This window comes from Melozone crissalis, unplaced genomic scaffold (assembly GCF_028551555.1).
Source record: "Melozone crissalis strain CALT ecotype California unplaced genomic scaffold, PUWL_Pcris_2 ptg000042l_1, whole genome shotgun sequence".
Classification (NCBI taxonomy): Eukaryota; Metazoa; Chordata; class Aves; order Passeriformes; family Passerellidae; genus Melozone; species Melozone crissalis.
Genome location: NW_026535820.1, coordinates 53,157,207 through 53,178,151, shown reverse-complemented (window position 1 = coordinate 53,178,151; position 20,945 = coordinate 53,157,207). Strand labels below are relative to the sequence as shown.

The 20,945-nt window shown below is 41.9% G+C and overlaps 1 protein-coding gene across 1 annotated transcript; it reads right to left on the bottom strand.

Moving 5' to 3' along the window:
• Positions 1-4,872: 4,872 nt before the first annotated feature.
• SERPINB5 (serpin family B member 5) lies at positions 4,873-19,658 on the bottom strand. The gene is made up of 7 exons (XM_054284537.1): positions 19,562-19,658; positions 14,296-14,470; positions 11,636-11,773; positions 10,526-10,643; positions 9,114-9,256; positions 7,569-7,736; positions 4,873-6,342 (listed from the first exon to the last, which is right to left on the bottom strand). The coding sequence occupies exons 2-7, from the start codon at positions 14,467-14,469 to the stop codon at positions 5,950-5,952; spliced, it is 1,134 nt and encodes a 377-aa protein (XP_054140512.1). The 5' UTR covers position 14,470; positions 19,562-19,658; the 3' UTR covers positions 4,873-5,949.
• Positions 19,659-20,945: the final 1,287 nt, after the last annotated feature.

Below are 20,945 nucleotides of genomic sequence, written 5' to 3'. Positions count from 1 at the left end.
TGGCCTGTTACAGGCTGTAAGGTGGCACGTCATTTGCTGTGCCTGTGTGCAGGCTTCTCTGCAAGCTTCTAAACAGCGTTGCCAAACCCAGGAGCTCATATTTTAATAGCAAAGACTTGCACCCCCACTAACAAAACAAAATCTGAATGCCACTCCACCCTTTCTCTTTTATAGCGTCATTGTTTGAGAACATAAACAACTTCCCTGGTAGTGGGAATCAGTGTAAAGGGGAAATGCCTTAGAATCCAGCCAAAGGATTGCCTTGCCCTCTCTCTCTTCCAGAGAACATTTCAAGGCTTTTTCTTGTGCCATGGAAATGTGAGTAAAGAAGGAAAATTAACCTGCATTTCTCATGCAGTGGGTCAGGTTGCCTAGGTCACCAGCGCCATCGCTTTATATGAAGCCTGTTTCTACCAGAGTGAGTAGAGGTGCTCTGAAAGTGCCTGAACTTCAACCCTTCAGGAGAGATAGGCAGAAAAGCATCTACTTTCTCATACAGCCCACTGAACCCATCAGTTTTGGCAATTAGACTTTACTAGGTGGACAGAGAGGTTTTGGGGAAATTTCAGATTCAGAACCCTGTGAAATTTAGGCAAGAATCTTTAGATATGTCCCTAAGATCCTCATTCATGTCCCACTGAAGACCAGCTCCCTTTGTGTGAGCTCTTGAGCTACCTGAATTTTAGCAGTGTGTTTTGCTGTCTGCAGCTTGTAAAGGTATCTCTCTTTCTGCTCAATATGTAAGAATTATGTTTACTTTACTAGCCTGTAGAGTACTTTGGATCAGGGAAAAAAAAAAAAAAGAAAACAAAAATCACAGTTATTTTGGAAAAAAAAGAAGAAAACAGTAAAACAACATAGAATTTTTACCTTCTTGCCTGAAGAGGTTAAATGAAGAAGACAACAGCTGAGTTCTGGAGCACGTTCCTGTGAATAATGTATTAAAAAAAAATCTCCCACTCTCTTGTGGGAAAGTTCAGCCTCTACCAATAATTGCTGATAGCAGCATCTTGCTGCTTAATGCAAATGCCATTACCATGAAGTTTCCCCACAGAAGAATGGGAAACCTGTATCTAGCAATATGCTATTAGCATTTCTCTCAAGCTGCCCAACAAGTCTGGCAGGCAATATCTGCTGGCAGCATCTCCTGATCACAATGCCAAGCCACTCTCAGCTGGAAAGCTGGTCATTAACTCTAAGAAGACCCATGACTGCAGTGCTGTGCTTAGTCCCTTTCAAATTTTGATGGGGTCTGGCCTGGACAAAGGTGTGTGCAGGGTTCATGCCAAGATTGTTTGGAGCTGAGCTTGCTTGCAGAGATAGAGCAAATGAATGGGAAATGCATGAGCTTTATGTTGCCTACAGCCATCTCTCCCTCTCAGGTAAGGAGCTGGCATTATATGCGTGGAAGGAGCTTAATTAGAGAAGGCAAGAAATATTTCCTTGAACTGTAACAGGAATCCCCAGCCAGGGGGTATTCTTTTAAATCTTAAATCATTGGAGTCAAGAATAAAAGAAGGCCAAGAGTGGTTGATCACTGAGGTTAAGTCTCCAGCATGAAGTGAGAAGGAAGAAAAGAGATGGGAAGCACAGAGCTGCAGTAGCACATTGTTTGATCTCTAATCAGTACCAGTGAACTCAGCTGCAACACTGGGTTATGGCAGCTGGACTCAGAGATCAGAGCTAAACTAGGGTTGTATGTGGCTTTGAAACACCAAAAATTTTGTCTTTTCTCTCTCACCTCTTCTTTCTTCCTACAAAGCATAAAACTGGCTTTCGATTCATAGCATACCTATAGGATCAAACATGGTGAGCAGGAAAGAGGAAGAAGGCCCTCAGCACCATCTTGCCTACCCACATTTCCCTTCCAGTGCAGAAGCTGGACCATCCTCTTCTTTAGGCACAGCAGCATCCAGCTTTGCTGTTCCCCACTCCTCTGCCAAGGTCTCAGCCCTGCTGGCCAAGCTCCAGTGCTCCAGAACCCATCTGAAAACAGGAATCCATAAGCAATGGAAGATACAAGGATAAAATTACCATCCTCATTACCTCAGTTCTTTTCCTTCCTTTTTTGCTTCCATTTGCCATTCACTTCCTTGTTTGTTTTTTTCTTCCTGCATGTTTCTGTAGAGCTCCTTAGTCTTCTTTCTCAGTTATTTCTTTATTTTAAAAATTTATTTATTTATGAACATTGCCTTACCATGTATCTTCTGATGTTTTTCTAGTCCATGCATCTTTCCAGTGACAACCTAAGTATTTTGAGTATCTTGCAAGATTTTCCTTCTTCCAATTTCTGTTTTCTCCCTTCCTTCTATATTGACATCATTCTTCTACTGATTTATTTTGCTTGCCCTCTTATATATTCCCTCAGAGCTTCTCTGGCATCTGCTCAACTGCTTTGCCTCAGGAAATGTCAATGTAGGTGCAAATGTCAATGTAGGTGCAAATTCTCTCTTTTTTAAACCCTTAGGACAGCATATTCACCAAAATGTACTGCTTTTCCAGTGGGGCCAATTGGCCCTAAGTTGCATTTGTCAAGGTTCAGAACTTCCCCACAAACCACTTTGGCCACCACAAGACATTGGGATGTGTCCCTTCTCTACCAAATGCTGGGAGTAAGGAGCAGGCAGTGCCTATGCAGGTGGGCAAGGGATGAGGTGAGCGGGCACACAGCCCTGCAGTTTGCATTAAATTCATCTTTGTGTTGCTGCCAAAGCCAGCCACAGCTTGCTGGTTTTGGGCACCATCCATCACTGGATAGCAATGCCCTGCTGCAAGGTGAGGTGGAGCACCCTGTCACTCTGAGCAAGCCCTCAGCTATGCTCACTCCCTCCATTGTGACCAACACCTCCCAGCACGTCACAGCTCCTGCACACAAACTCCCACACACACTTTCCCACGTCCTCCCAGGCAAGGTCTTGCCCAAGACCCAGAGGACAGCATGGGTAGAATGAAAATAGTAGACTGTAACATGGTTTCTCACAGCAGCAGGAACTTCAGGGATAATTCTCCCTCTCATGCTGCAAGGTGGAAAAGCTTCACATTGGGACTGGCAGCGAGAAGAGGCAGAAGTGAAAAATGAACCTGAGGTTTTCATGAGCAAGCCACCCTCTTCATAAATAACCAATAAGTGTGTTTTCTTTGTGTGGGCCAAGACAGCTTTGTATCTCTAACATCTGCTTGCCTTGCACAGGCTGGGATACCTTGGAATTAGTCAGCAGGTGGAGAAAGACGGGCCCCACCCTGAAGCAGTGTTCCTCTCTGCTTTCATGGGATAACCCTTCCTGGCCAAGCTATCACAAGGAGAAGAATGGTATCATAAATTTGTGGGGATACACCAAATCCTCAGATCAGCATTTAAACAGACTACAGCTTCCATTAAATTAAGACTTGCTCCTGAACTGGAATGTTTTCAGAACCTAAAAAAAAATGAGAAAGCAATGTCTGAGTTTTTCTCCTTTAGGAAATCTCATCCAAGAAGGAAAAGAGGGTTGGGACAATCTGCCAGAGGTTTTCATCAGTCTAGCAGAGCAGCAGAGCTGTAGCAGCAAGTGTGAAATGGCCTGCTGGGCACTGGAACGCCCTGACAAAGAGTCAGTGCCCAAGCACAAAGTGTACAGTGCCTCTTCGCTATGCATGGACTGCCTGTGCAGCTGCTTAGTCACCAACCCCATGCACAATGTCCTGATCCACCTCCTACAGGGGAATCAGTAGAAGCCACAGTGACAATAGCCCTGGATACACCTAATCCCAGCCTCCAGAGCAGATCAGACAGTGCTGGGATGTATCAATCATTACCAGTCTTTCAGGTATCACTGAAATTGAGCCAGTAAAGATTTTGCAGCTAAGTCCTTCTCGGACAGGATGAGCTCACATAAATTGTATTTTTTATTTTTCTGACCACTATCCTTGTGTCTAAACATGTGATGCATATCAACAAAGACCCCCAGAGATCCACAGGGTCACACCTCCCATTGTTTTTGATCCAAGTTAGTCTCCTCAGTACCCTCAAAGATATGGGCCAAAGACCCCAGTTAACCCTCAGGCACTAAAATGTCTTAGAAACCTTTAAAGGTCCTCTGAGAAAACTACTGAATTACTGTGACTAAAGGCTTCTCATGTGTGGATGCCATGGGACAGAGAGAGAAACGGCAAGCATTTCTCAAGGTGGCTTGTGAGAAATTTTAGGGAGCTGGAAAGATGTGATAACCTGTTAACTGTAAACAATTTACAGGTAGTATTTTTCTACTTTATTTTTCTGTTCCTCTCAAGGACAGTGTATGAGAAGATGCTTCTGTTAGTGAGCCAATAGAATAGAATCTATCGTACCACTCTATAAAAACCATGTGGTTCTTTTGAATGAAGCCTTCTTGGCCTTTGCTACGATCCTGCCTCTCGCTGTTCCTGCCCCGACCCCAGCGCACGAGTGACACTCATGAGTTGTTAAGTTCAAGAATCAAAACAGATCTCCTGTCTCTAAATTCACAATAAACAGTGCTCTGATGTTGAAAGTATGCATATTAGGAGTTGTTGTGTGTTCTCATTTAGAGATCTCTTTCCATTTTCCTTCAGACCTGAGGCACCAAGAGGATTTCTCAACTAGAATTCTTCCATCTTTTGAGGATACATAATTGAATTCTGCATGTGTCCTTACCATCTAGTAACATAGTCCTGACTGGGAATTATCATCATGTGGCTCAGAAGGGCAATCCAGACATTCACTTAGTTGCTTTTTTTGTTATTTTGACTTTGTGGCCTAAGTGAATCTGCTTATTTCCATTCCTGTAATTTATTGGAAGTCAGGCGTGAACACTGATATTGTCAATGAGCACACAGACTGACACTGGAGGTATTGTACATTTGACACAGGTTTTATAGTGCTTTATTCTGAACAGTATTTAGGCAAACAAGTACTGAACATATGCAGCAGGCAGTCTTTAGATAGAAATGAAATCTGATTACCATAATCTCTTGTGGAATTTTAAGACTAGTAATTACAATGTTAATTTCAGTCAAGTTGAAGTCCTTATTTCTTTCTCATGCCTTAGACACTGAGTAACTGTAAGGAATTTCCTTAATGCTGAATCCAGAGCTAGAAATGGCAGATAATCTGTGCATGAGAAGTGTGGCATTTCCAGTATTAATCCAAGTGTGTTCTATCCTTGATTTGCATAATGTTCTTTTCCTTAGGATATATACAATAAGATTCCTCTTGTCCCAACTTCCATGTCTGAAGGGAATGAATCAAAAAAGGCCACACAGCAGAGTTCAACCTCCCCAGTCTGGGAGTTTCATGCTGAAGAGCCTTCTGGGGACACATACTGTCCCCATGGCTTTTGCCTCTGGTGTCGATAGGCCTCAGTGTGGCTGCTCTTTCACAGATGCAAATCCTGATGCCAGCCTGAACTGTTGTGGCTATGTTGCAGAACTTGTCCACTTCTTCAGTGTGTGCTGGCAGGGTCTGGTAAGGCACCCTGGACCACCAGAGTGTGGCCAGGTACAGAGGGAGATCATACCACATGCCCACATTTCCCCTTTTAGGCATTAGGAATCCAGAGAGTGAGTCACGAGAGAGAGAGGTTTCACCAGGGAGTAGGAATGCAGCTCTTCTTCCTAGAGCCCCTTCCAGCTCCTGAGCTATCTTAAATCAGGCTCTCACTTCATTTGGGGAAAGAAGTGTCACAGAGGAACAAAATGTTCTTGTTGCTGAAGCTGGGATACTTCTCAATAAAATGTGGTGTGTTCTTCACAGTGGAAGTTATTCCGCTAAAGGGGAGGAAACAAAAGGAGAGAAACTACTTCTGCTGCATATGTAGAGTACATTGTATTACTCAGCCAATATATGAACCTCGTAGATTTCCTTTCAAAGGTGATAGTCAGGAAGAAAAGCTTTACAGGAGTGTGCACCACCACAAATATAATTGTGCTTTTTTTGTAATGAACACACCCCGCTTAAGGAGAACAGAATCGGCCTGAAAGAATCACGTTGCGAGTTTTGTTGTGTCTAAACAAAAAGATAAATGGATGGTCAGCTTTAAATTCATCTTTGTGCTGCAGAATCCGATATCCAGGTACCTCTCGGGAGTCACCACCTTGTTCATTGACTTCCAAGGAGACTTTATGGATGACCTTTGACACAACCACACCTTTTGTCTCACACATCTCAGAGAAATCTGATGTGCTTTCATTGAAGATATTTGTCATTCCCAGGCTTTCCAGAAGGGGCTTCAGGTCATAGTCACCTTCCACACTAAACTTTGGAAGAAATACGTTCACTTTGGTGTTGGCCATCATGCTGGGATTTGTCCACTGTAATAATGTCTCAGGGGTCAGTGCCTTTTCCAGCTGAAAACATGAACGAACAAAGGAAATTAGTGAGCAGTCTGAAGAAAGTGAAAGGAGAAAAAAAAAAGACCATTCCTGAACTTCTCACTCCTATCAAACCTCCAAAAAATAAAGTCCAAAGCAATTTTTGTTTTTGAATTCACAACCATAGCATTCCAGCTTAACATACTCCCAGTTATATTGATTCAAGTATGATTTAATCCATAGGACAGGCCTCTGGAGCAACCCTTCTGCATGTGCATGCTCTGGCAAGCTTTTGATAAGCAATCACCTCAGCAGCCATATGAAGGAACCTGAGGAAGACAGTCCCTACCCAGGTTACACCTGGCCAACTGGCAGAGATCCAAAAGTCTTTATTCCTGACTCTAAGGAGTACTGAAATTGCTGGTATTTGGGATACAAAATCCAAACCCAGAGCCTGATCTCAATCAAGCATGCAGCTGTTCAAGCAGTTTTTTTTTTAAACTGGAAAGGGAGGAGGCAGAATGTGGGGCCACAACAAATTGGTATCACAAAAGGCCTCACTTGCATTTTATTATAGGTGTGCTCTGTAATTTACTCCAACATATAAAAGCATCATACAGCGGCAAAGACAGATCATTCCTGCCTTTAAAATTTGTGGCCAGTTGCAGCAAATTACAAAGGAGACTTAAGTGATCATCAGTCTTTTAATCCTTAAATAACTTTACTATTAATTAATATTATTAATTACTTAGTCCTTAATAAACTTTGAATAGGGGTGAAAACGTGTTGTAAAATTTTCATAGAGAAATGACATAAATTGTTGATCTTTAAGAAATGCCGTATTAATTTTCATATTTATGTGCAATTGGTAATTAAAAATGGCTCATTTGCAGGCATCTCTGCTCAAAATTAAAACTTGGAGAAGTATAAGACCTTAGTAAAATAAATCATGTACACATGAAAAAAAATAAAGATACCAGAAAAAAAAAAAGGCACCTTCTGCACTTAACACTGTTTTCTGTGCATTCCCTATCTCGAGCAAAACCTCACATACAACCTCCCACTGGACACAGTGAAAACGATGATGCCACAAATATGAGAGGAGGAACAGAGAAGCAGAATGAGATGGTAAATTCACAGGAAAGTTACTTTGTGTTTCCTTATGCATTGCTTCTAAATAACAAAAATCTTCCATAAATATATGGCGTCATATGGGCTGTTTCCAAGAGAAGTATCACAGCAATTCTATTTTTTTCTCTCACCTTCTCCAAGCCAGTGGTCTCATCCTCAATCTCTTTGGGCAGGAGAATGAGCATGCTTATATGTTTGTTAAGGCATGGGAGCTCAAGGATGGCAACATTTAAATCTTTTACATAGCCCAAGCAAAAAGTAGCTTCCAGATTCATCATCTGCACTGGCTTAGTTTCAGTCTGCAAAACACAGAGGAAACAATCTGTCATTAATTTTAATTCAGAGATAAGATAGTGACAGAGAAAAGTTTGTAAGCTTGCATGGAAGGGATACATTGAGTTACCACCAGAGAATTTGCTGGCTTTCACAGGTAATGACAGCAGCAGCCAGAGTTGGCTTTTTACAGTAGGCAGCTTTCCAAAGAAAAGTGGAACAGAATTCTACTTAATAGAATAGCAATATATGGGGAATGTGCCTTAAAAGAGAAATTTATCTAATATTGGTAGCCCTTCATGCCTTTTCACTGAGTAAAACCAACTACACTCTCTACAGGGTGTTGCAATGCTAGCAAGTGTCAAGCACTGAGCACAGCTCAAGAGTGAAGGTCAAGCTGTTCATTCCAATAATTGATATTTTGGTTCAGGAGTTGAAACAGGATCAGAAGAAGTTTCAGGCTTACCTAAATCTCTTAAGTCTTTGCTTTTGAATGAAATCAAACAGAACAGAACAAAACACTTTATTTTCTAGAGAAGACTTTAAAATTGTTCTGTCCACATGAAAGTGTTCAAAATTCAAATTCAGTAGAAAAATGTTACTTTAGGGAAAAAAATCTTGAGATGTTTCACTTAAAAATTTTAGTGTTGATTGTGTGATTTAAAAAACTTTTTACCTGGAACTATTGGCTGATGAGGTAATTTATGAATACTTTCAGAGAATCTGAAAGTCCAACTTTGCTTATGCATCTCTATATGTGTGTCAGTGTATATTTGGAATATAATCTCTTTATCTCACAAACATTGTGCAGTTTTAGATCTTGTAAGTTTTCTGATTACAATATTCATCACTGGTCACAGACTCCTGAATGCACCAGCCGCAGGTGCTGCTCCCACATGGACCTCATGGCCCAGCAGGACTGACATGCAGGGAGCTGCAGCCCTGAGCCTGACTGGAAAGAGGGAGACTGATGAGATGACATCTCTGAAGAGGAAAACACAGGGCCAGGCACCTAAGGGACGTAATCAAAGGGGTGACACAACTGTACACATTTCACCAGCTCAAGAAATGCAATGTGCTTCACCTCTGCTGGATTTTGGATGCAGCCTCTGGTACCTGCAACCTTCCAATATCTTGGAAAAAGCTACCCATGAGAATTTGCATCTCCTTGCAGGCAATGGCTGCTTCTGACCACTTGTACTCAGCTCATGTTGTCTTAACATACTCCCAGGACACTCTGGGACCCTTGAAACACTGGGTAAGATTAGATAGAGTCTAAGAATGCCATAGCAATACGTATTTCTCATTTCCTCTTATTGGGACTTCCTTAGCTCAAAGTTTGCATTTTCGTGAGACAAAACAGTACTTTTTTTTTCTTTTTTTTTTTTTCCCCCAGAACTTACCTTGTTGACTTTAAAAGGACATTCTTTGATCTCTGCCTCTGGGAACTTCTTCATCCAGTTTGTGACAAAGTAAGCAGCATTAACTAAAAGGATCTGAGTCTGGTCACTTACACTATCCTCATTCAAAACATTCTCCATTTTTCCTGTGAACAGATTTAAGATGATTGTTAATACAATATATTAGCAATATATCAATTGCTTTAAGTGAATATGGTAACATTTCACTGAACTAAGCACATTTGTGTCCTGCATCTCACAGATAAAAGATTTTCTTTCTAATGGAAAATTACAAAAAGGAGCGCTTACTTAAAATTGCAGCTTAATTTTTGATGTGGAGCTTGGGTTCAAGGCAAATCTTCTAAATGACATGTTTTGTTGGTTTATATTAGATGTAATAAAAACTACATCTCCTGCTTTTGTTCAGTACCTTAAAGAAGGTGCTGAGTTTTCAGTGAAATTCAACAGGTTTAAGTGAAAAAACACTTTCTCATTTGGAGAGCAAGACTTGAAGGGTAGCTTCAAATTAGCAGCTACTCTTTTCTAGACTGATACACAAGAATAAAATAACCAGGATAACAAAAAAAAATGCTGCTTTGATTACAGTTAATATCCAAATACCACTACAGGCTTCAAAATAGGATGTAAATTCCATGATCCATTCTCTCTGTTTTAGACTGGTTCAAGCACTGCCATAAATGACCCTGAATTCAGAGCACTGGGAAGGCAAGTCCTGTGTTGGAGCTGCCCAGGCAGGGCCAGGTGCTTCCCCGTGGGCACCTGTGCCAGCCTGGGAAGGAGCAGACTCGTGTGTGGTGTTTCCATATTCACAAATAAGATGGTGACAGAGGAAAGTCTGTAAGCGTGCATGGAAGTGATGCATTGAGTTACCACCAGAGAATTTGTTGGCTTTCCATATTTGCACCACACGAGGGCAACAGGTGGCAACCAACCCCAGGGCCACCTCTGCCAGGGCTTCCACAAGGTGGCAAATGAGACACCCACACCTGCTTGTGGCACCCTTGCTGGCAAAAGCAGCTGAGACATTAATTAACAGCCTGAAACTCAGAGTCCAACGAGTATTTCCCATTACAATGAAGGTTTTAAAGGAATTAGAGGGTTGGATGTTTTGGTTTTTCATGTTGTGACGCTCCACAGCCAGGACCTGTCATTCTCCCAACCCATCCTGCTGCAGTCAAATGTGAGCAGCTTTCCCCAAGGCTAATTCAAGGTCAATCTCACATTTCCACCTTCAGAAGTGCTGCAGCAGTGAAGTCAGTGCTGCTAATCCTCATGAATCCAAATAGTAGGCCTAGTCTTCTTTCACTATGTATTTACTCCTAAAGAGGTGTCACAAGGATAAAGATCTTTCTCCAAAGAGGCAAGCAGCATTCCCAAGGTTAAGCTGTACCCACCATCAGTCAGCTCTGAAAGGGATTTGTTGATCTTTTCTCGGGTTTCCTCAGTTTTTTCTTTGAACTCCACTAATTCCAGTTCAGAAGGAAAAGGTCTCTTTGTGGAGTTGACAAAGTCCTGAAATACACAAGTAACCAGTTACCTTAGTTAAGTGCCATTGGGTAGTTGAGGAGTTCATTTTTGTTTCAGGAAAGGTATTAAATGACTGCAGGAGACAACAAGGACAGACAGTGATGCATCCAGTGCATCCCTCCCAAGGTTTTCAGACCAGTGGTGCTACATCAGCAGTACAGTAACTTTGATATTGCAGGAGTGACCATGTTGCCAGAGTGTACAGGCTAGAACAACCCTCAGTCCAGGCCTGAGCAAGACTGAGATAGAGGCCACAGTCTGCTCCCACCACATTGGTCCTCACCGGAGAAGACACTCATTGCCCTGGGTCCTGGCTTGCTGCAGCACAGCCTGAACACCAGGTGATCTGATCACAGCATCACTGCAGCTTGTTGAGTTTTCTGAAACACCTCTCTCAGGCTGATGTTGTCCTTGCTTGGCACTCTACTCAGAGACAATTTTTGGGGGAAAAAACCCAATACAGAGTATTCTTGTCAGTTTTTTGCAAAGTTCATAAGTTAAAAGGCCAAACACCACCTTCTTCACTTGCGTTGCTTCAATAGTCAGGCTTCTGCCTTCTCAAAGCTTCACTGAAGCTTTTGCAATAATTACTTGGGTGTGTGCACTGGACATACACTTGCACCACCAATTTTTTTTTTATACTCATTTTCACTCATACTTGCAATGCAAAGACTTTGATGTGGCATAGAAGTTATGTTGCATTCAAAACCAAACTTGCTACTGACCTAAAGCGTGGTAATGAAAGAATTAAAAGTGTTGTAAGAGTTGCACAGCTTGGGGTCAAGCAGCAGACTCATCTATCCTCCCACAAACCTTTATGGCAGCAGGCAACATTATGCTGTTTATCATTTGAGCCCAGTCAACCAACAACCAAAAGTATAAGAATTAATTTTAAATAACATTGCAGTCTGACACCATAATCCATCCATGTGATGGCCAAGTAATTCATAACACCAGGGTTTTCCTGCAGTACTTACTGTGGTAGGATTGAGAGACTTGTCCACAAAGAGCCGTTTAACAATTTTCAGTGCAAAGAAAGAGCTGAGTTTGGAAACATCTGAAGTTATTGTTTGAAACCCAAAGGAAACATCTTTGACATCTTGTAAATGGAGCACCTGTTAAATGAAAATTATAAAATGCTCAGCATATTTTTTATTATTATTATTGTCTAAAAATTCCTAACAGCTAAGCAAAAAATGTTAGTTTGTGACCAGAGCTGCTGCTTTTTGTATTTAAGCTAATGACAGAGCCTCTCACTGTTGTTACTCAAAAATCATTTCTGTATTTGGCATGCTCACATAAATCTAAAAACCTGATCCTACCAGAACTTTCACCAAATGCATTTCTTTCCTATGAGCAATCCAAAGAAACCAATAGAGCTGTTCATGCTGCTGATATAACTTATTCAACTAAAACTCCATAGTATGGAGTCATAATGCTTTTGTCAAACTTACATTCCCACCCAAAATCCTGAAGCTTTTAGGACAGATACATGAGGGTCCCATATAATCTCCTTTCCAGAACTGGGCTATACCTTTAAAAATGCTTGACAGATCATCAAGTTTTCTGACTGCTGTGACTAATACGTGACATCACATGACATTTCAACAAAAACTGATCAGATAAAGATAACTGTGTTTGGTTTTGTAGGCAGAGTCCAAGCATGGGCAGGGCTGCTGACCCACACATGGCTACCTCCCAGTTCCTGGGAACGACAAGTCCAGTTCTATGAAATACTGGGATAATTATGCCTTTGTTTGAAAATAACCCTATAAATATGAATTCAACTTTTAATGCCTACTTATTACAGGCTCTTTGATGGTGGCTGTTTCATTAAAGGAGGCCTGTCCACTCTCCTCACTGCCTCAAATTGCCTCATGAAGCACAGCAGGCGCTTGTGACCTTCTTTTCCTTTTGTACATCACTACTGCCCTTTCTCCCAGAACACATCACATATTCACAGACAAAATTGCTGCTCTGCCATAGTCACCCTTCCATAACGTCCCCTCTCCTTGGTCAGTGGGAGCAGAAGGAAATAAACTCCCATTACAGCAGCAGCACAGCTGTCATAGCCAACTCCATCTCCTTAGAAACAACTTTCTCAACTTATTTCCTTTTCCTCCAACAGTTTTATCTCTTTACATGTTAGGTGCAGGAAGCTTCTGTGCCTGGGAACTAGGTTGGAGCAGAAAGCTACTGCAGCTTCTCTACCTGAAAGAATTTTTGGCACAAGTTTGTTAACCAATGTTCCAGAGTACAGCTGCCAATCTGGCTCCTTTTGTACCTAGTATTTAAAACCCAAGCACAAACTCAGGGGAAAGCAGAAGCTACAGGAGACATGGAAAATAGGAGATATTACACTTAAAAGCATACCAAGCTCTCCTCAGCATCTGTAGTCAGCACTTTTTAAATACCACTAGAGAAATATGAAACACAAGTGCGCTTGTGTAACAGAGCTCCACTTGAGGAGGTGCAGGTTAACTTGTTATTATGGAATGGTTCAAAGCAAATTGCAGTCACAAGTGAAAGCAAAATAAGGGCAGGGTAATATTTTTAACTTTCCCACCAGAAAGACAACACTTGAATTTTGAAATGGTAAGGGAGCTTCAGGGTACCATTTAAATTTCAATTTTAATTTTTTTTTTTTTAATTCTGTTTGGAAAAATGTGCAGAGCTTACAGGATCCGTCCCCGAAAGTCTGCAGTGCCAGGTTTGATAGGGTCTGGAGCAATCTGGTCTAGTGGAAGATGTTCCTGCCTGTGGCATGGAGATTTAAGATCCCTTCCCACAGAAATCATTCCATGATTCTATGACTTTCATGGACATATTGCTGTGCAGCTCTGTGAACAGCACAAGACTCCTGTAATCTGTGGCATAAGTAGGAGCACAGAAGGCTGTGCTCAGGGGTACTTTCAGTGAATGAGAAACTACATGGAGGAATTTCCAAAGGAGGGAAAATACATTCAAATATACAGAGAGTCTTTCAGAGCCAGGTGATAATCAGCATACAAATGTATATTTAATTTGCATTTCATGCACCTTTAGGTAACTGCAGAAACTGTGGGGACCCTCACTGGGATTAAAAGGATCCAGCTCAATCTCTGCTTACACAGAGGCAGCAGACAAGGCTGGAGGGCTGACTCCCTGCACCACATAAACTGATTGAATCATGACTGCCATGCTGGATCACAATGCTGGAAACCCCTTGAACACCATGAGCTGCTTGAAAGGAGAAACATGGACTAAATTGTGCCCCTTCTACTCTATCCATCTCCTCTTTACAGTGTTGTGGGAGAAAGGGGAAAAGTCAGTGACAGGGCTGCTACAAATACTTGCTGCTGACAGCAGTGGCAAAATCATTTTCAATTCTATAAAGCTTAGGCGTTTTTGAATAATGAAAAAACAGGTATCTAGAAAATGTAGTGATCTGGACAGAGATCCATGCAGTGATCTAAGACAGAGTTTCACCCTTTTGCAGGGCCATGGAGTGTGGAACTATTCAAGAAATTCAGATGGATGGTTTGAAGTCTTTCTTACAAGACAACCAGACATCCAGGAGAACGTTAACAGGAGTTAATAAGAGCCCTACAACAGCCATATAACTTTGCAGCCACAGAACAGGCTGCTGACAGCTTACCTGTTTCATCTGCTCTGCAGTATCACCTTTCGTAGCTTTGTATGCCAGAGCCAGAGACGTTGAGGTGCATAGTGGGGAAAAAATAATGTTGGCTGTTTTGTCCTTCTCACATAGCTTTTTGAACATATCAACTGCAAAGGCAGTGTTTGCTAGTTGCAGAGCATCCATTGTCATCCTGAAATGGAAAAGAGAAAGGAGAGATGACTCACTTAGTCTGTAATTCCAGTTCCTGCTGTGGTGGGGCTGGGTCAGAGCACTGAAAGAGACTGGCACCAGGATGGGGACTGGGCATCTTGGACTTTCAGGATGGGAGAGGAGAGAGGAGAGGAGAGGAGAGGAGAGGAGAGGAGAGGAGAGGAGAGGAGAGGAGAGGAGAGGAGAGGTTCAGTAATAGCCATCATCTTCAAGTGACAGCAGGCAATGCCACGTGTTATGAAGAGCCAGTATTATCAGAAGCACTTGAGAAAATCTGACCCACACACACTGAGTCAAATTGGATCACATATGAATTTAATTTGTTTTTAATTGATACTCTTAAAAAGTGCCGACTCAGAAGGTAATTCACCTATGCTCTGGGATCTCCTGGCTCTCGGACAGGTCTTTAATGGTCTCATAACTTCTCCATCTTGCTTCATGGCTAATTGTCCATTAAACCTTTAGCTTTGGTACACGTCCCTCCTCTTGGGGTTGATTATCCCCGGCCTTGCCAGATGTCTCCAGAAAACTGTCTGGTCCGGTATGTTGAGATTATTTTAGAAACTTAAATGAGGCCTTCTAAAAAATTCTGCCGTGTGCCCACCCATCACTGGCACCATTTTAACTCAAAGATTTTCCTAACCACTCTCAGTAACTGCAGTTACCACAGGGGTGTTACATGACCTGTGCAGTCAGGAAAGGCAAGGCACAATTGCTACTGTCCATGCTTTGGGAAAGCCAGAGACTATTCCCATCTTCCAGGCTGCTTTCACATACCCAAAGTTGCAATTTTGTATGAGCACATTTGTGTAGATTCAAGCCAAGAAGGGTGAGCCCCAGAATTTCAGTCAATAGCACGATTCTGGCTTTAGACCAGCAATCACACAGAAGATGACCCCTTTGGTATAGTGAATTTGGCAGTACCATGCCCCCAATACCATGTATCCCTAAAAAAAAAGGGAAACTGTTAAAACTAGTGCTAAACAGCTCCATCAAAGCTATTGACAGAGACAGAAAGGAAATGGAAATTTTTGCATGTGTTATGCTGCCCAAATGAAGCTGAACATCTGACACCGTTGTACAGAGACACTTCAGAGCAGCTGTGGTACTTGACAGTAGTAATGACTTCCAAATAAATTGCAGTAGTTATAAATTTTTATAACTATTTTTTGTGGGAGTAACAGAATGGGCACGTAATTTGCCTGCAACACAGTAGAGAAAGAACTTTGATTTACTCGTAAGACCTGTTTGACTACAGAAGCCCTTTACAAAAAAAATGTCTTTATTTTTATTTTAATTAAATTATACATGTTCTTGGATCTGTTAGGTAGGGCAATTGTTTTACTTGACAACTAGTTTGTTTTGGTCTAAAACATGCAGCATAAAAGGTTAGTGAAATGCACTGCATTTAATCAAGTTTAATAAAAGATACAGTGGCATTAAACCAAGGCTTTTTAAGTCCGAGTTTGAAAAGCACACCTAACCAGCCCTGCACTCCTGCAAAATGTTCTGACTGTTGGTATTAGCAACAAACTGTTTGCTAACAAATCCACTCCCACTGGGGGGAAGAAAAAAAAAATCAAACAAGAAAAAGAATCTGTCTTGAAGATGGCAAACATTGAACATATTTCACTGGAGAAACTTATCCCCACGTGAAAATCCAGAGGAGTTTGCAACATCCCGAGGTTTTGTCAGACTCAGAATTCAGAATGGGTCTGGCTGGACTTGTCTCCCTTCCAGTGCTCCGGCAGTCTCTGGCAGCTGCTTGGTAAAGAGGAATTTTCCATGGGAGATTCCATTTCACAGCATCAGCAGGCATCGGGCTGATGTCACAACAGGGTTCAGGAAACATCTCAGAGATCTTATGGGTGTAGGAGAGGACCCAGTGCCAGCCCAGCACTGCAACCACCCGCCTCGCTTACGCAGACACCATTTCTCAGCCATGAGAGCAACTAATTAGCGGAAAAGGTGAGCTTGCCAGCAACCATGGGCTCAGCACACACCTTAAGGGAGGAGAGCTTTAAGCAGGACAGTGGCCAAAGACAGAACAAGTCTGAAAGACTGAGAATGCTGATCAGGGAGTAACTTGGAAAAACAGGGCAAAGAAGCAAACATAAAATCATTCCTTTAAATGCCTCCTTGCAATTGCTCATCACAAATGTGCTCTTTTGTGCCCATGCATGTCTCAAATAAATTCCCCTGCATAGGCTACCTGCCTTATCTTTGCCATGACCTCAACCATTCTCACAGGAACAGACAATAAACTCCTGTACTGTCTCTGATTCTCAATCTCTCTCTCTCTGCCCCACCCCACTCCACCCCCCCAAAATTGAAGATTTGGGGCAAGTACTAACTGCACAGGTATTTCTAACTGGAAAATTTCCCAGGGAACCAAGAATGTGTCATTCAGTAAATATCAACCACCCTCAAAAAGACAAATAATACAAAAAATCTCATGAGTCATGCAGTACACCCAAAAACCATTTAATTTGGAGTTTAATTTAATTTTAATGGAGTATATTATTTAGTATTAGCTGGCATGATATTATTCTATTCAGGCCTCTGGATATTCCTTACAGGGTAAAAATCAATATGAAATCATACCTAATTAAAGGTATTCCTTGTTCCTTTCTGGCTTAATGTTGACTTTGAGATGTAGATGCACTACTTGTGTTTCACTTCCTTGGGTTGCAAGACATCCAGAGTAAGAAAATAAAATAGGAAATTTTACATAATTGAATTAATTTCTTCTTCCTTATGCCAGTTAAAAGCTGTACCATGGCTTAAAAACTCCTCTGGCCTCATGAGTAACTCTTATACTATTCATTGGATGATTTTTTATAAAGTTTCGATGTTTCTTTTCAGTGAGAAAAACAGGAGGTGTTTCATGGTGAACCTTTTATGTACCTTTGTTCATCCAGTAACTGCTGATTCTCTCAAAGCTTCTTTGGAGGAGAGTGAAATTGTTTGGTAGTGGCAAAGCTCTCTATTCTAATTTCTTCTTTTCAATGCTACCATTGAAATAAGGAGCACTCAGGGCATTTTGTTGGGGAAAAAAGCTCAGTTGCACCCCTGACCTTGAATTATTGGCTGGGCAGCAAAGAATAATCTCTATTCCACCATCTTTTTCAACTGGTCAGTCTGTTTTTTATTCTCCATTTATTAATAACTATTATATTGTGTTATATTTATTATATTATGTTTAAGACCTTACAACATTCATATTACTGAAAAGAATTTACAGTATTAAAATTAAAAAATCTTAAATCTCTTTAAAGCCTTGAGCACCCCAGGCCTTGCAAGTCCAGTAAAGCCAGTTCCAGCCAGGTGAGAAGGGCTGAGGCTCCTGGTGAGAGGAAAGCCCATTAGCTGCCCATTAGCAGTCTCAGAAATCAGACATAGCTCCTGAGCCAGTAATCACAGGGAACCCTCAAATAGGGAGGAGTCAAAAAACTGAAAATGAAATTTTAAAAAGGCCTGCTGCAAGGATTCTCATTGGGTGCCTCCTTTCCCAGGAAAGCAAACTATCAGCATTTCCAGAAAGGCCTGCAGCACTGGGGCATCTTCTAAGCACTTGGAGCTTGCGATCCACCCAACTTTATTTAAAACTGCAACTCTCACAGTGTGAAAGAAACATTTTCAGATACAGAAGGGAGCTGAAAGGCTAGAGAACCAGTTCAGAAAAACCTGACTTAAACTTGTTTATTGGTATAAGACACCATTTTTGCTTAGTCACTCTTGGATTCAACAACTACAAAACACCCTCCCCCCAAAAAACAAACCAAACCAACAGGGAGGCTTTTTTTACTATCTGCTTACTAAGGGAAAATCTAAATATAACTTATATTCAAAAATATAATCACAGGAATAGCAACATCTGTGTGCAAATGTCTGACAAGTCAAGTTAGTTGTATGGCAGGAATAATCCAATAAAGCAGAACCAAGTATTTATTTTATTCTTCTCTTGGTTAAGCAGTCTTTCCAGGAGAAGACATCTGTGGCAAATAAAGCAGAGACATTTCTGGCTATCCAATCCTGGGAGATATATTTGGTTTATATCTCAGGAGCTGTGAGTACCAGTGCTGCAGTCTCTCCAGTCCAAACAAAATTCCAAGAGGATGAATTATATAAAATAACCCACATGCAAATTTCACAAGTGAGGCATTAATATTGAAACTAGATCAAGAGTTTAACATGACCCTACTTAAGGTCTTACTCAGCATATACTATACAAAGGAAATAAAAGATTTATCCGAGCCTTTCCTTCTTCTACAGAAATGACAACTCTCCACCTGGCAAATTATCTGGATAAAAACCAAGGACAAAATTTTGTCTGAACAGACATTGAGGAGTGCAAGACATCAGACTGATGTGGGACCAGAGCATCTCATGGTTGAGGAAAAAGCGCTGTCAGCAACAGAGCGGGGAAAGTCACTCCGGGAAAGAAAGAGAAACAAGCCACTGCAACATGCTTTGTTGTACTTCAATAGCCAATGAACTGTTCAAACTAAATGGTCACACTGAAAATAAATGTGTAATTACTAGGCTTAAGCTCCTGTCCTTCACTTTAAACAAGTGTGGATTAGTCACTTGGTTAATAACTCGGAGCAAGCAGAGCAGAGCGTACACACCTCTTCAGAAAATGAGAGGAATATTCCTTTCTAGCAGGGGCTTACAAACCAACCTAAATCATACTTTGGCATATGGAGGATTTTCATGGCATCATACACAACATGCTTTTTCTAATATGGGAATAGCCATTTGCAATAAACCACCATATTTTAATAATTCCTAATGCCCTTGCTGTCTCACTTGCCGGATCTTATTCATTCTTCGAATGAATCTTTCCAAAAAGAAAGAAAGCTAGCATAGTAATTGCAGTAGTTTTGAAATGAAACCAAAACAGTGTTGTTTGGGAAGGCAAAAAAGCTTCTTTGATTCCACATGTACATTTTTGGCACAAATTTCCTTATCCCACTCCCTCCATGCAATTATGCTTCACAGCCAAGATTTGTTAACTATTAGCTCAGCATAAATTAAAGTATCAGAGAAAGAAAAAAGCTGTACTTACTTTGCAGGGCTATAATCCTGGTAAAGGAATCAATGAAGTGAGCACAGCACGAAGAACCAGCTGCCCGTGCAGAAACCTTGCTGAGCAGAAGACTCTGTTACTTGCCTACTCATGGACACCACTCCCACTTTCCCAGCCTCAATTTGTGCACACACACACACACTCCCTCTCACTCTCGCTTTTTTTTTCCCCTCCCTTAATCATTCTTCGTGGCAACTCCTTCATTGGAGGAGCAAAATGATTCACACCAGAGTTGTCTTTGCCTGCCCAGCCACTGAAGACAACAACAAGCTCTGGCAGGAAAGAGCAGCCCTGTGTGTTGCCTTCAGGAAGCGCAGTACAAAAGGCAGAAAAGAAAAACGAATGAAGGAGCGAATGTAGGAGTTGATGAGCAACTTAAAGATCTTCTCAGCAAAACCAGCACTCCAAGAAACTCCAACTGGGATTACTGCTATTTGCAGAAAAATTGTAATCGTGAAAGAGAGACCCAGAAGAAAACCAAAACATGTAGAAGTGTGTGTCTGGGCACTTTGCATCTGTATATGCATTAAGGCAGTATCTTAACTCTGCCCACGAGGCATATGTGTGTGTTTGGTTGCCTAAAAAGCTCAAGGTCAAACTGGAGTTAATGCTCAAAGGAAAACATCTTCTTGCTGCAAAGCAAAGCTCCCTCCCATAAGCAGCCAGGTCCTCTGCAAGGGAGCAGCCTTCCCTGCTGCCAGCTGTGCCCAGAGGTGGCAGGGAACAGAAAATCCCACCCCTTCACTTCCAGATTGGGCACCACTGGGTTCATGTAAATACAGCCCACCTTAGTACCAATGAACATGACAGGGTAGGAAAAGAAAGGGACAGGGAGAGGTGCCAGTGCAGCCCACCAGGTCTATTTTCTATAATTTGAAAGACCTATGCTGCCCTTACCAAGCCCTGCCCCCTGCTCCACACAATTCCCTGGCTGGGCAGCTGAGCTGTCTGCAGTGGAAAGCGGAGACATCAGACTGACGTGCCAGTACCCCTGGCAGGCCACGGCTGCCCCTCAGTCCCTGTGAGGAAATGGCCCCACACCACAGGCACAGCTCGAGTTCACACCCCAGTAACCCCAGGTGGCCCTGCATATTTTTAGACTACAAAAAGCACAAGCAAGATAATTGAATCTGCTTTCAGGTTTGAAGTGCTGGTGTGCCCAGCTGCCCAAATGAAAGGGGTAGGACACCAAAGGATGCATTTTCACCAGCATGGTACTCCCTTGGTGACAGTGGGAATTGGGGAGATGGTATCTCCTTCTGGAATGACATGTTTCTGTGTTGCTTTGAGCATAAATCAGGCCACACCACAGCATCCTGATTGGGTGCTACCCATGTTTCCTTCCAAGAGGCTTCTAAGCTCT

What these genes read in the sequence shown, in the direction of transcription:
- SERPINB5 (XM_054284537.1), bottom strand. Translation starts at nt 14,469, where the DNA reads ATGACAATGGATGCTCTGCAACTAGCAAACACTGCCTTTGCAGTTGAT. An exon ending in CTGCAGAGCAGATGAAACAG is followed by an intron (nt 11,774 to 14,295) that starts GTAAGCTGTCAG and finishes TTCATTTAACAG; the next exon opens with GTGCTCCATTTACAAGATGT. An exon ending in GTCCTTTTAAAGTCAACAAG is followed by an intron (nt 7,737 to 9,113) that starts GTAAGTTCTGGG and finishes TGTGTTTTGCAG; the next exon opens with ACTGAAACTAAGCCAGTGCA.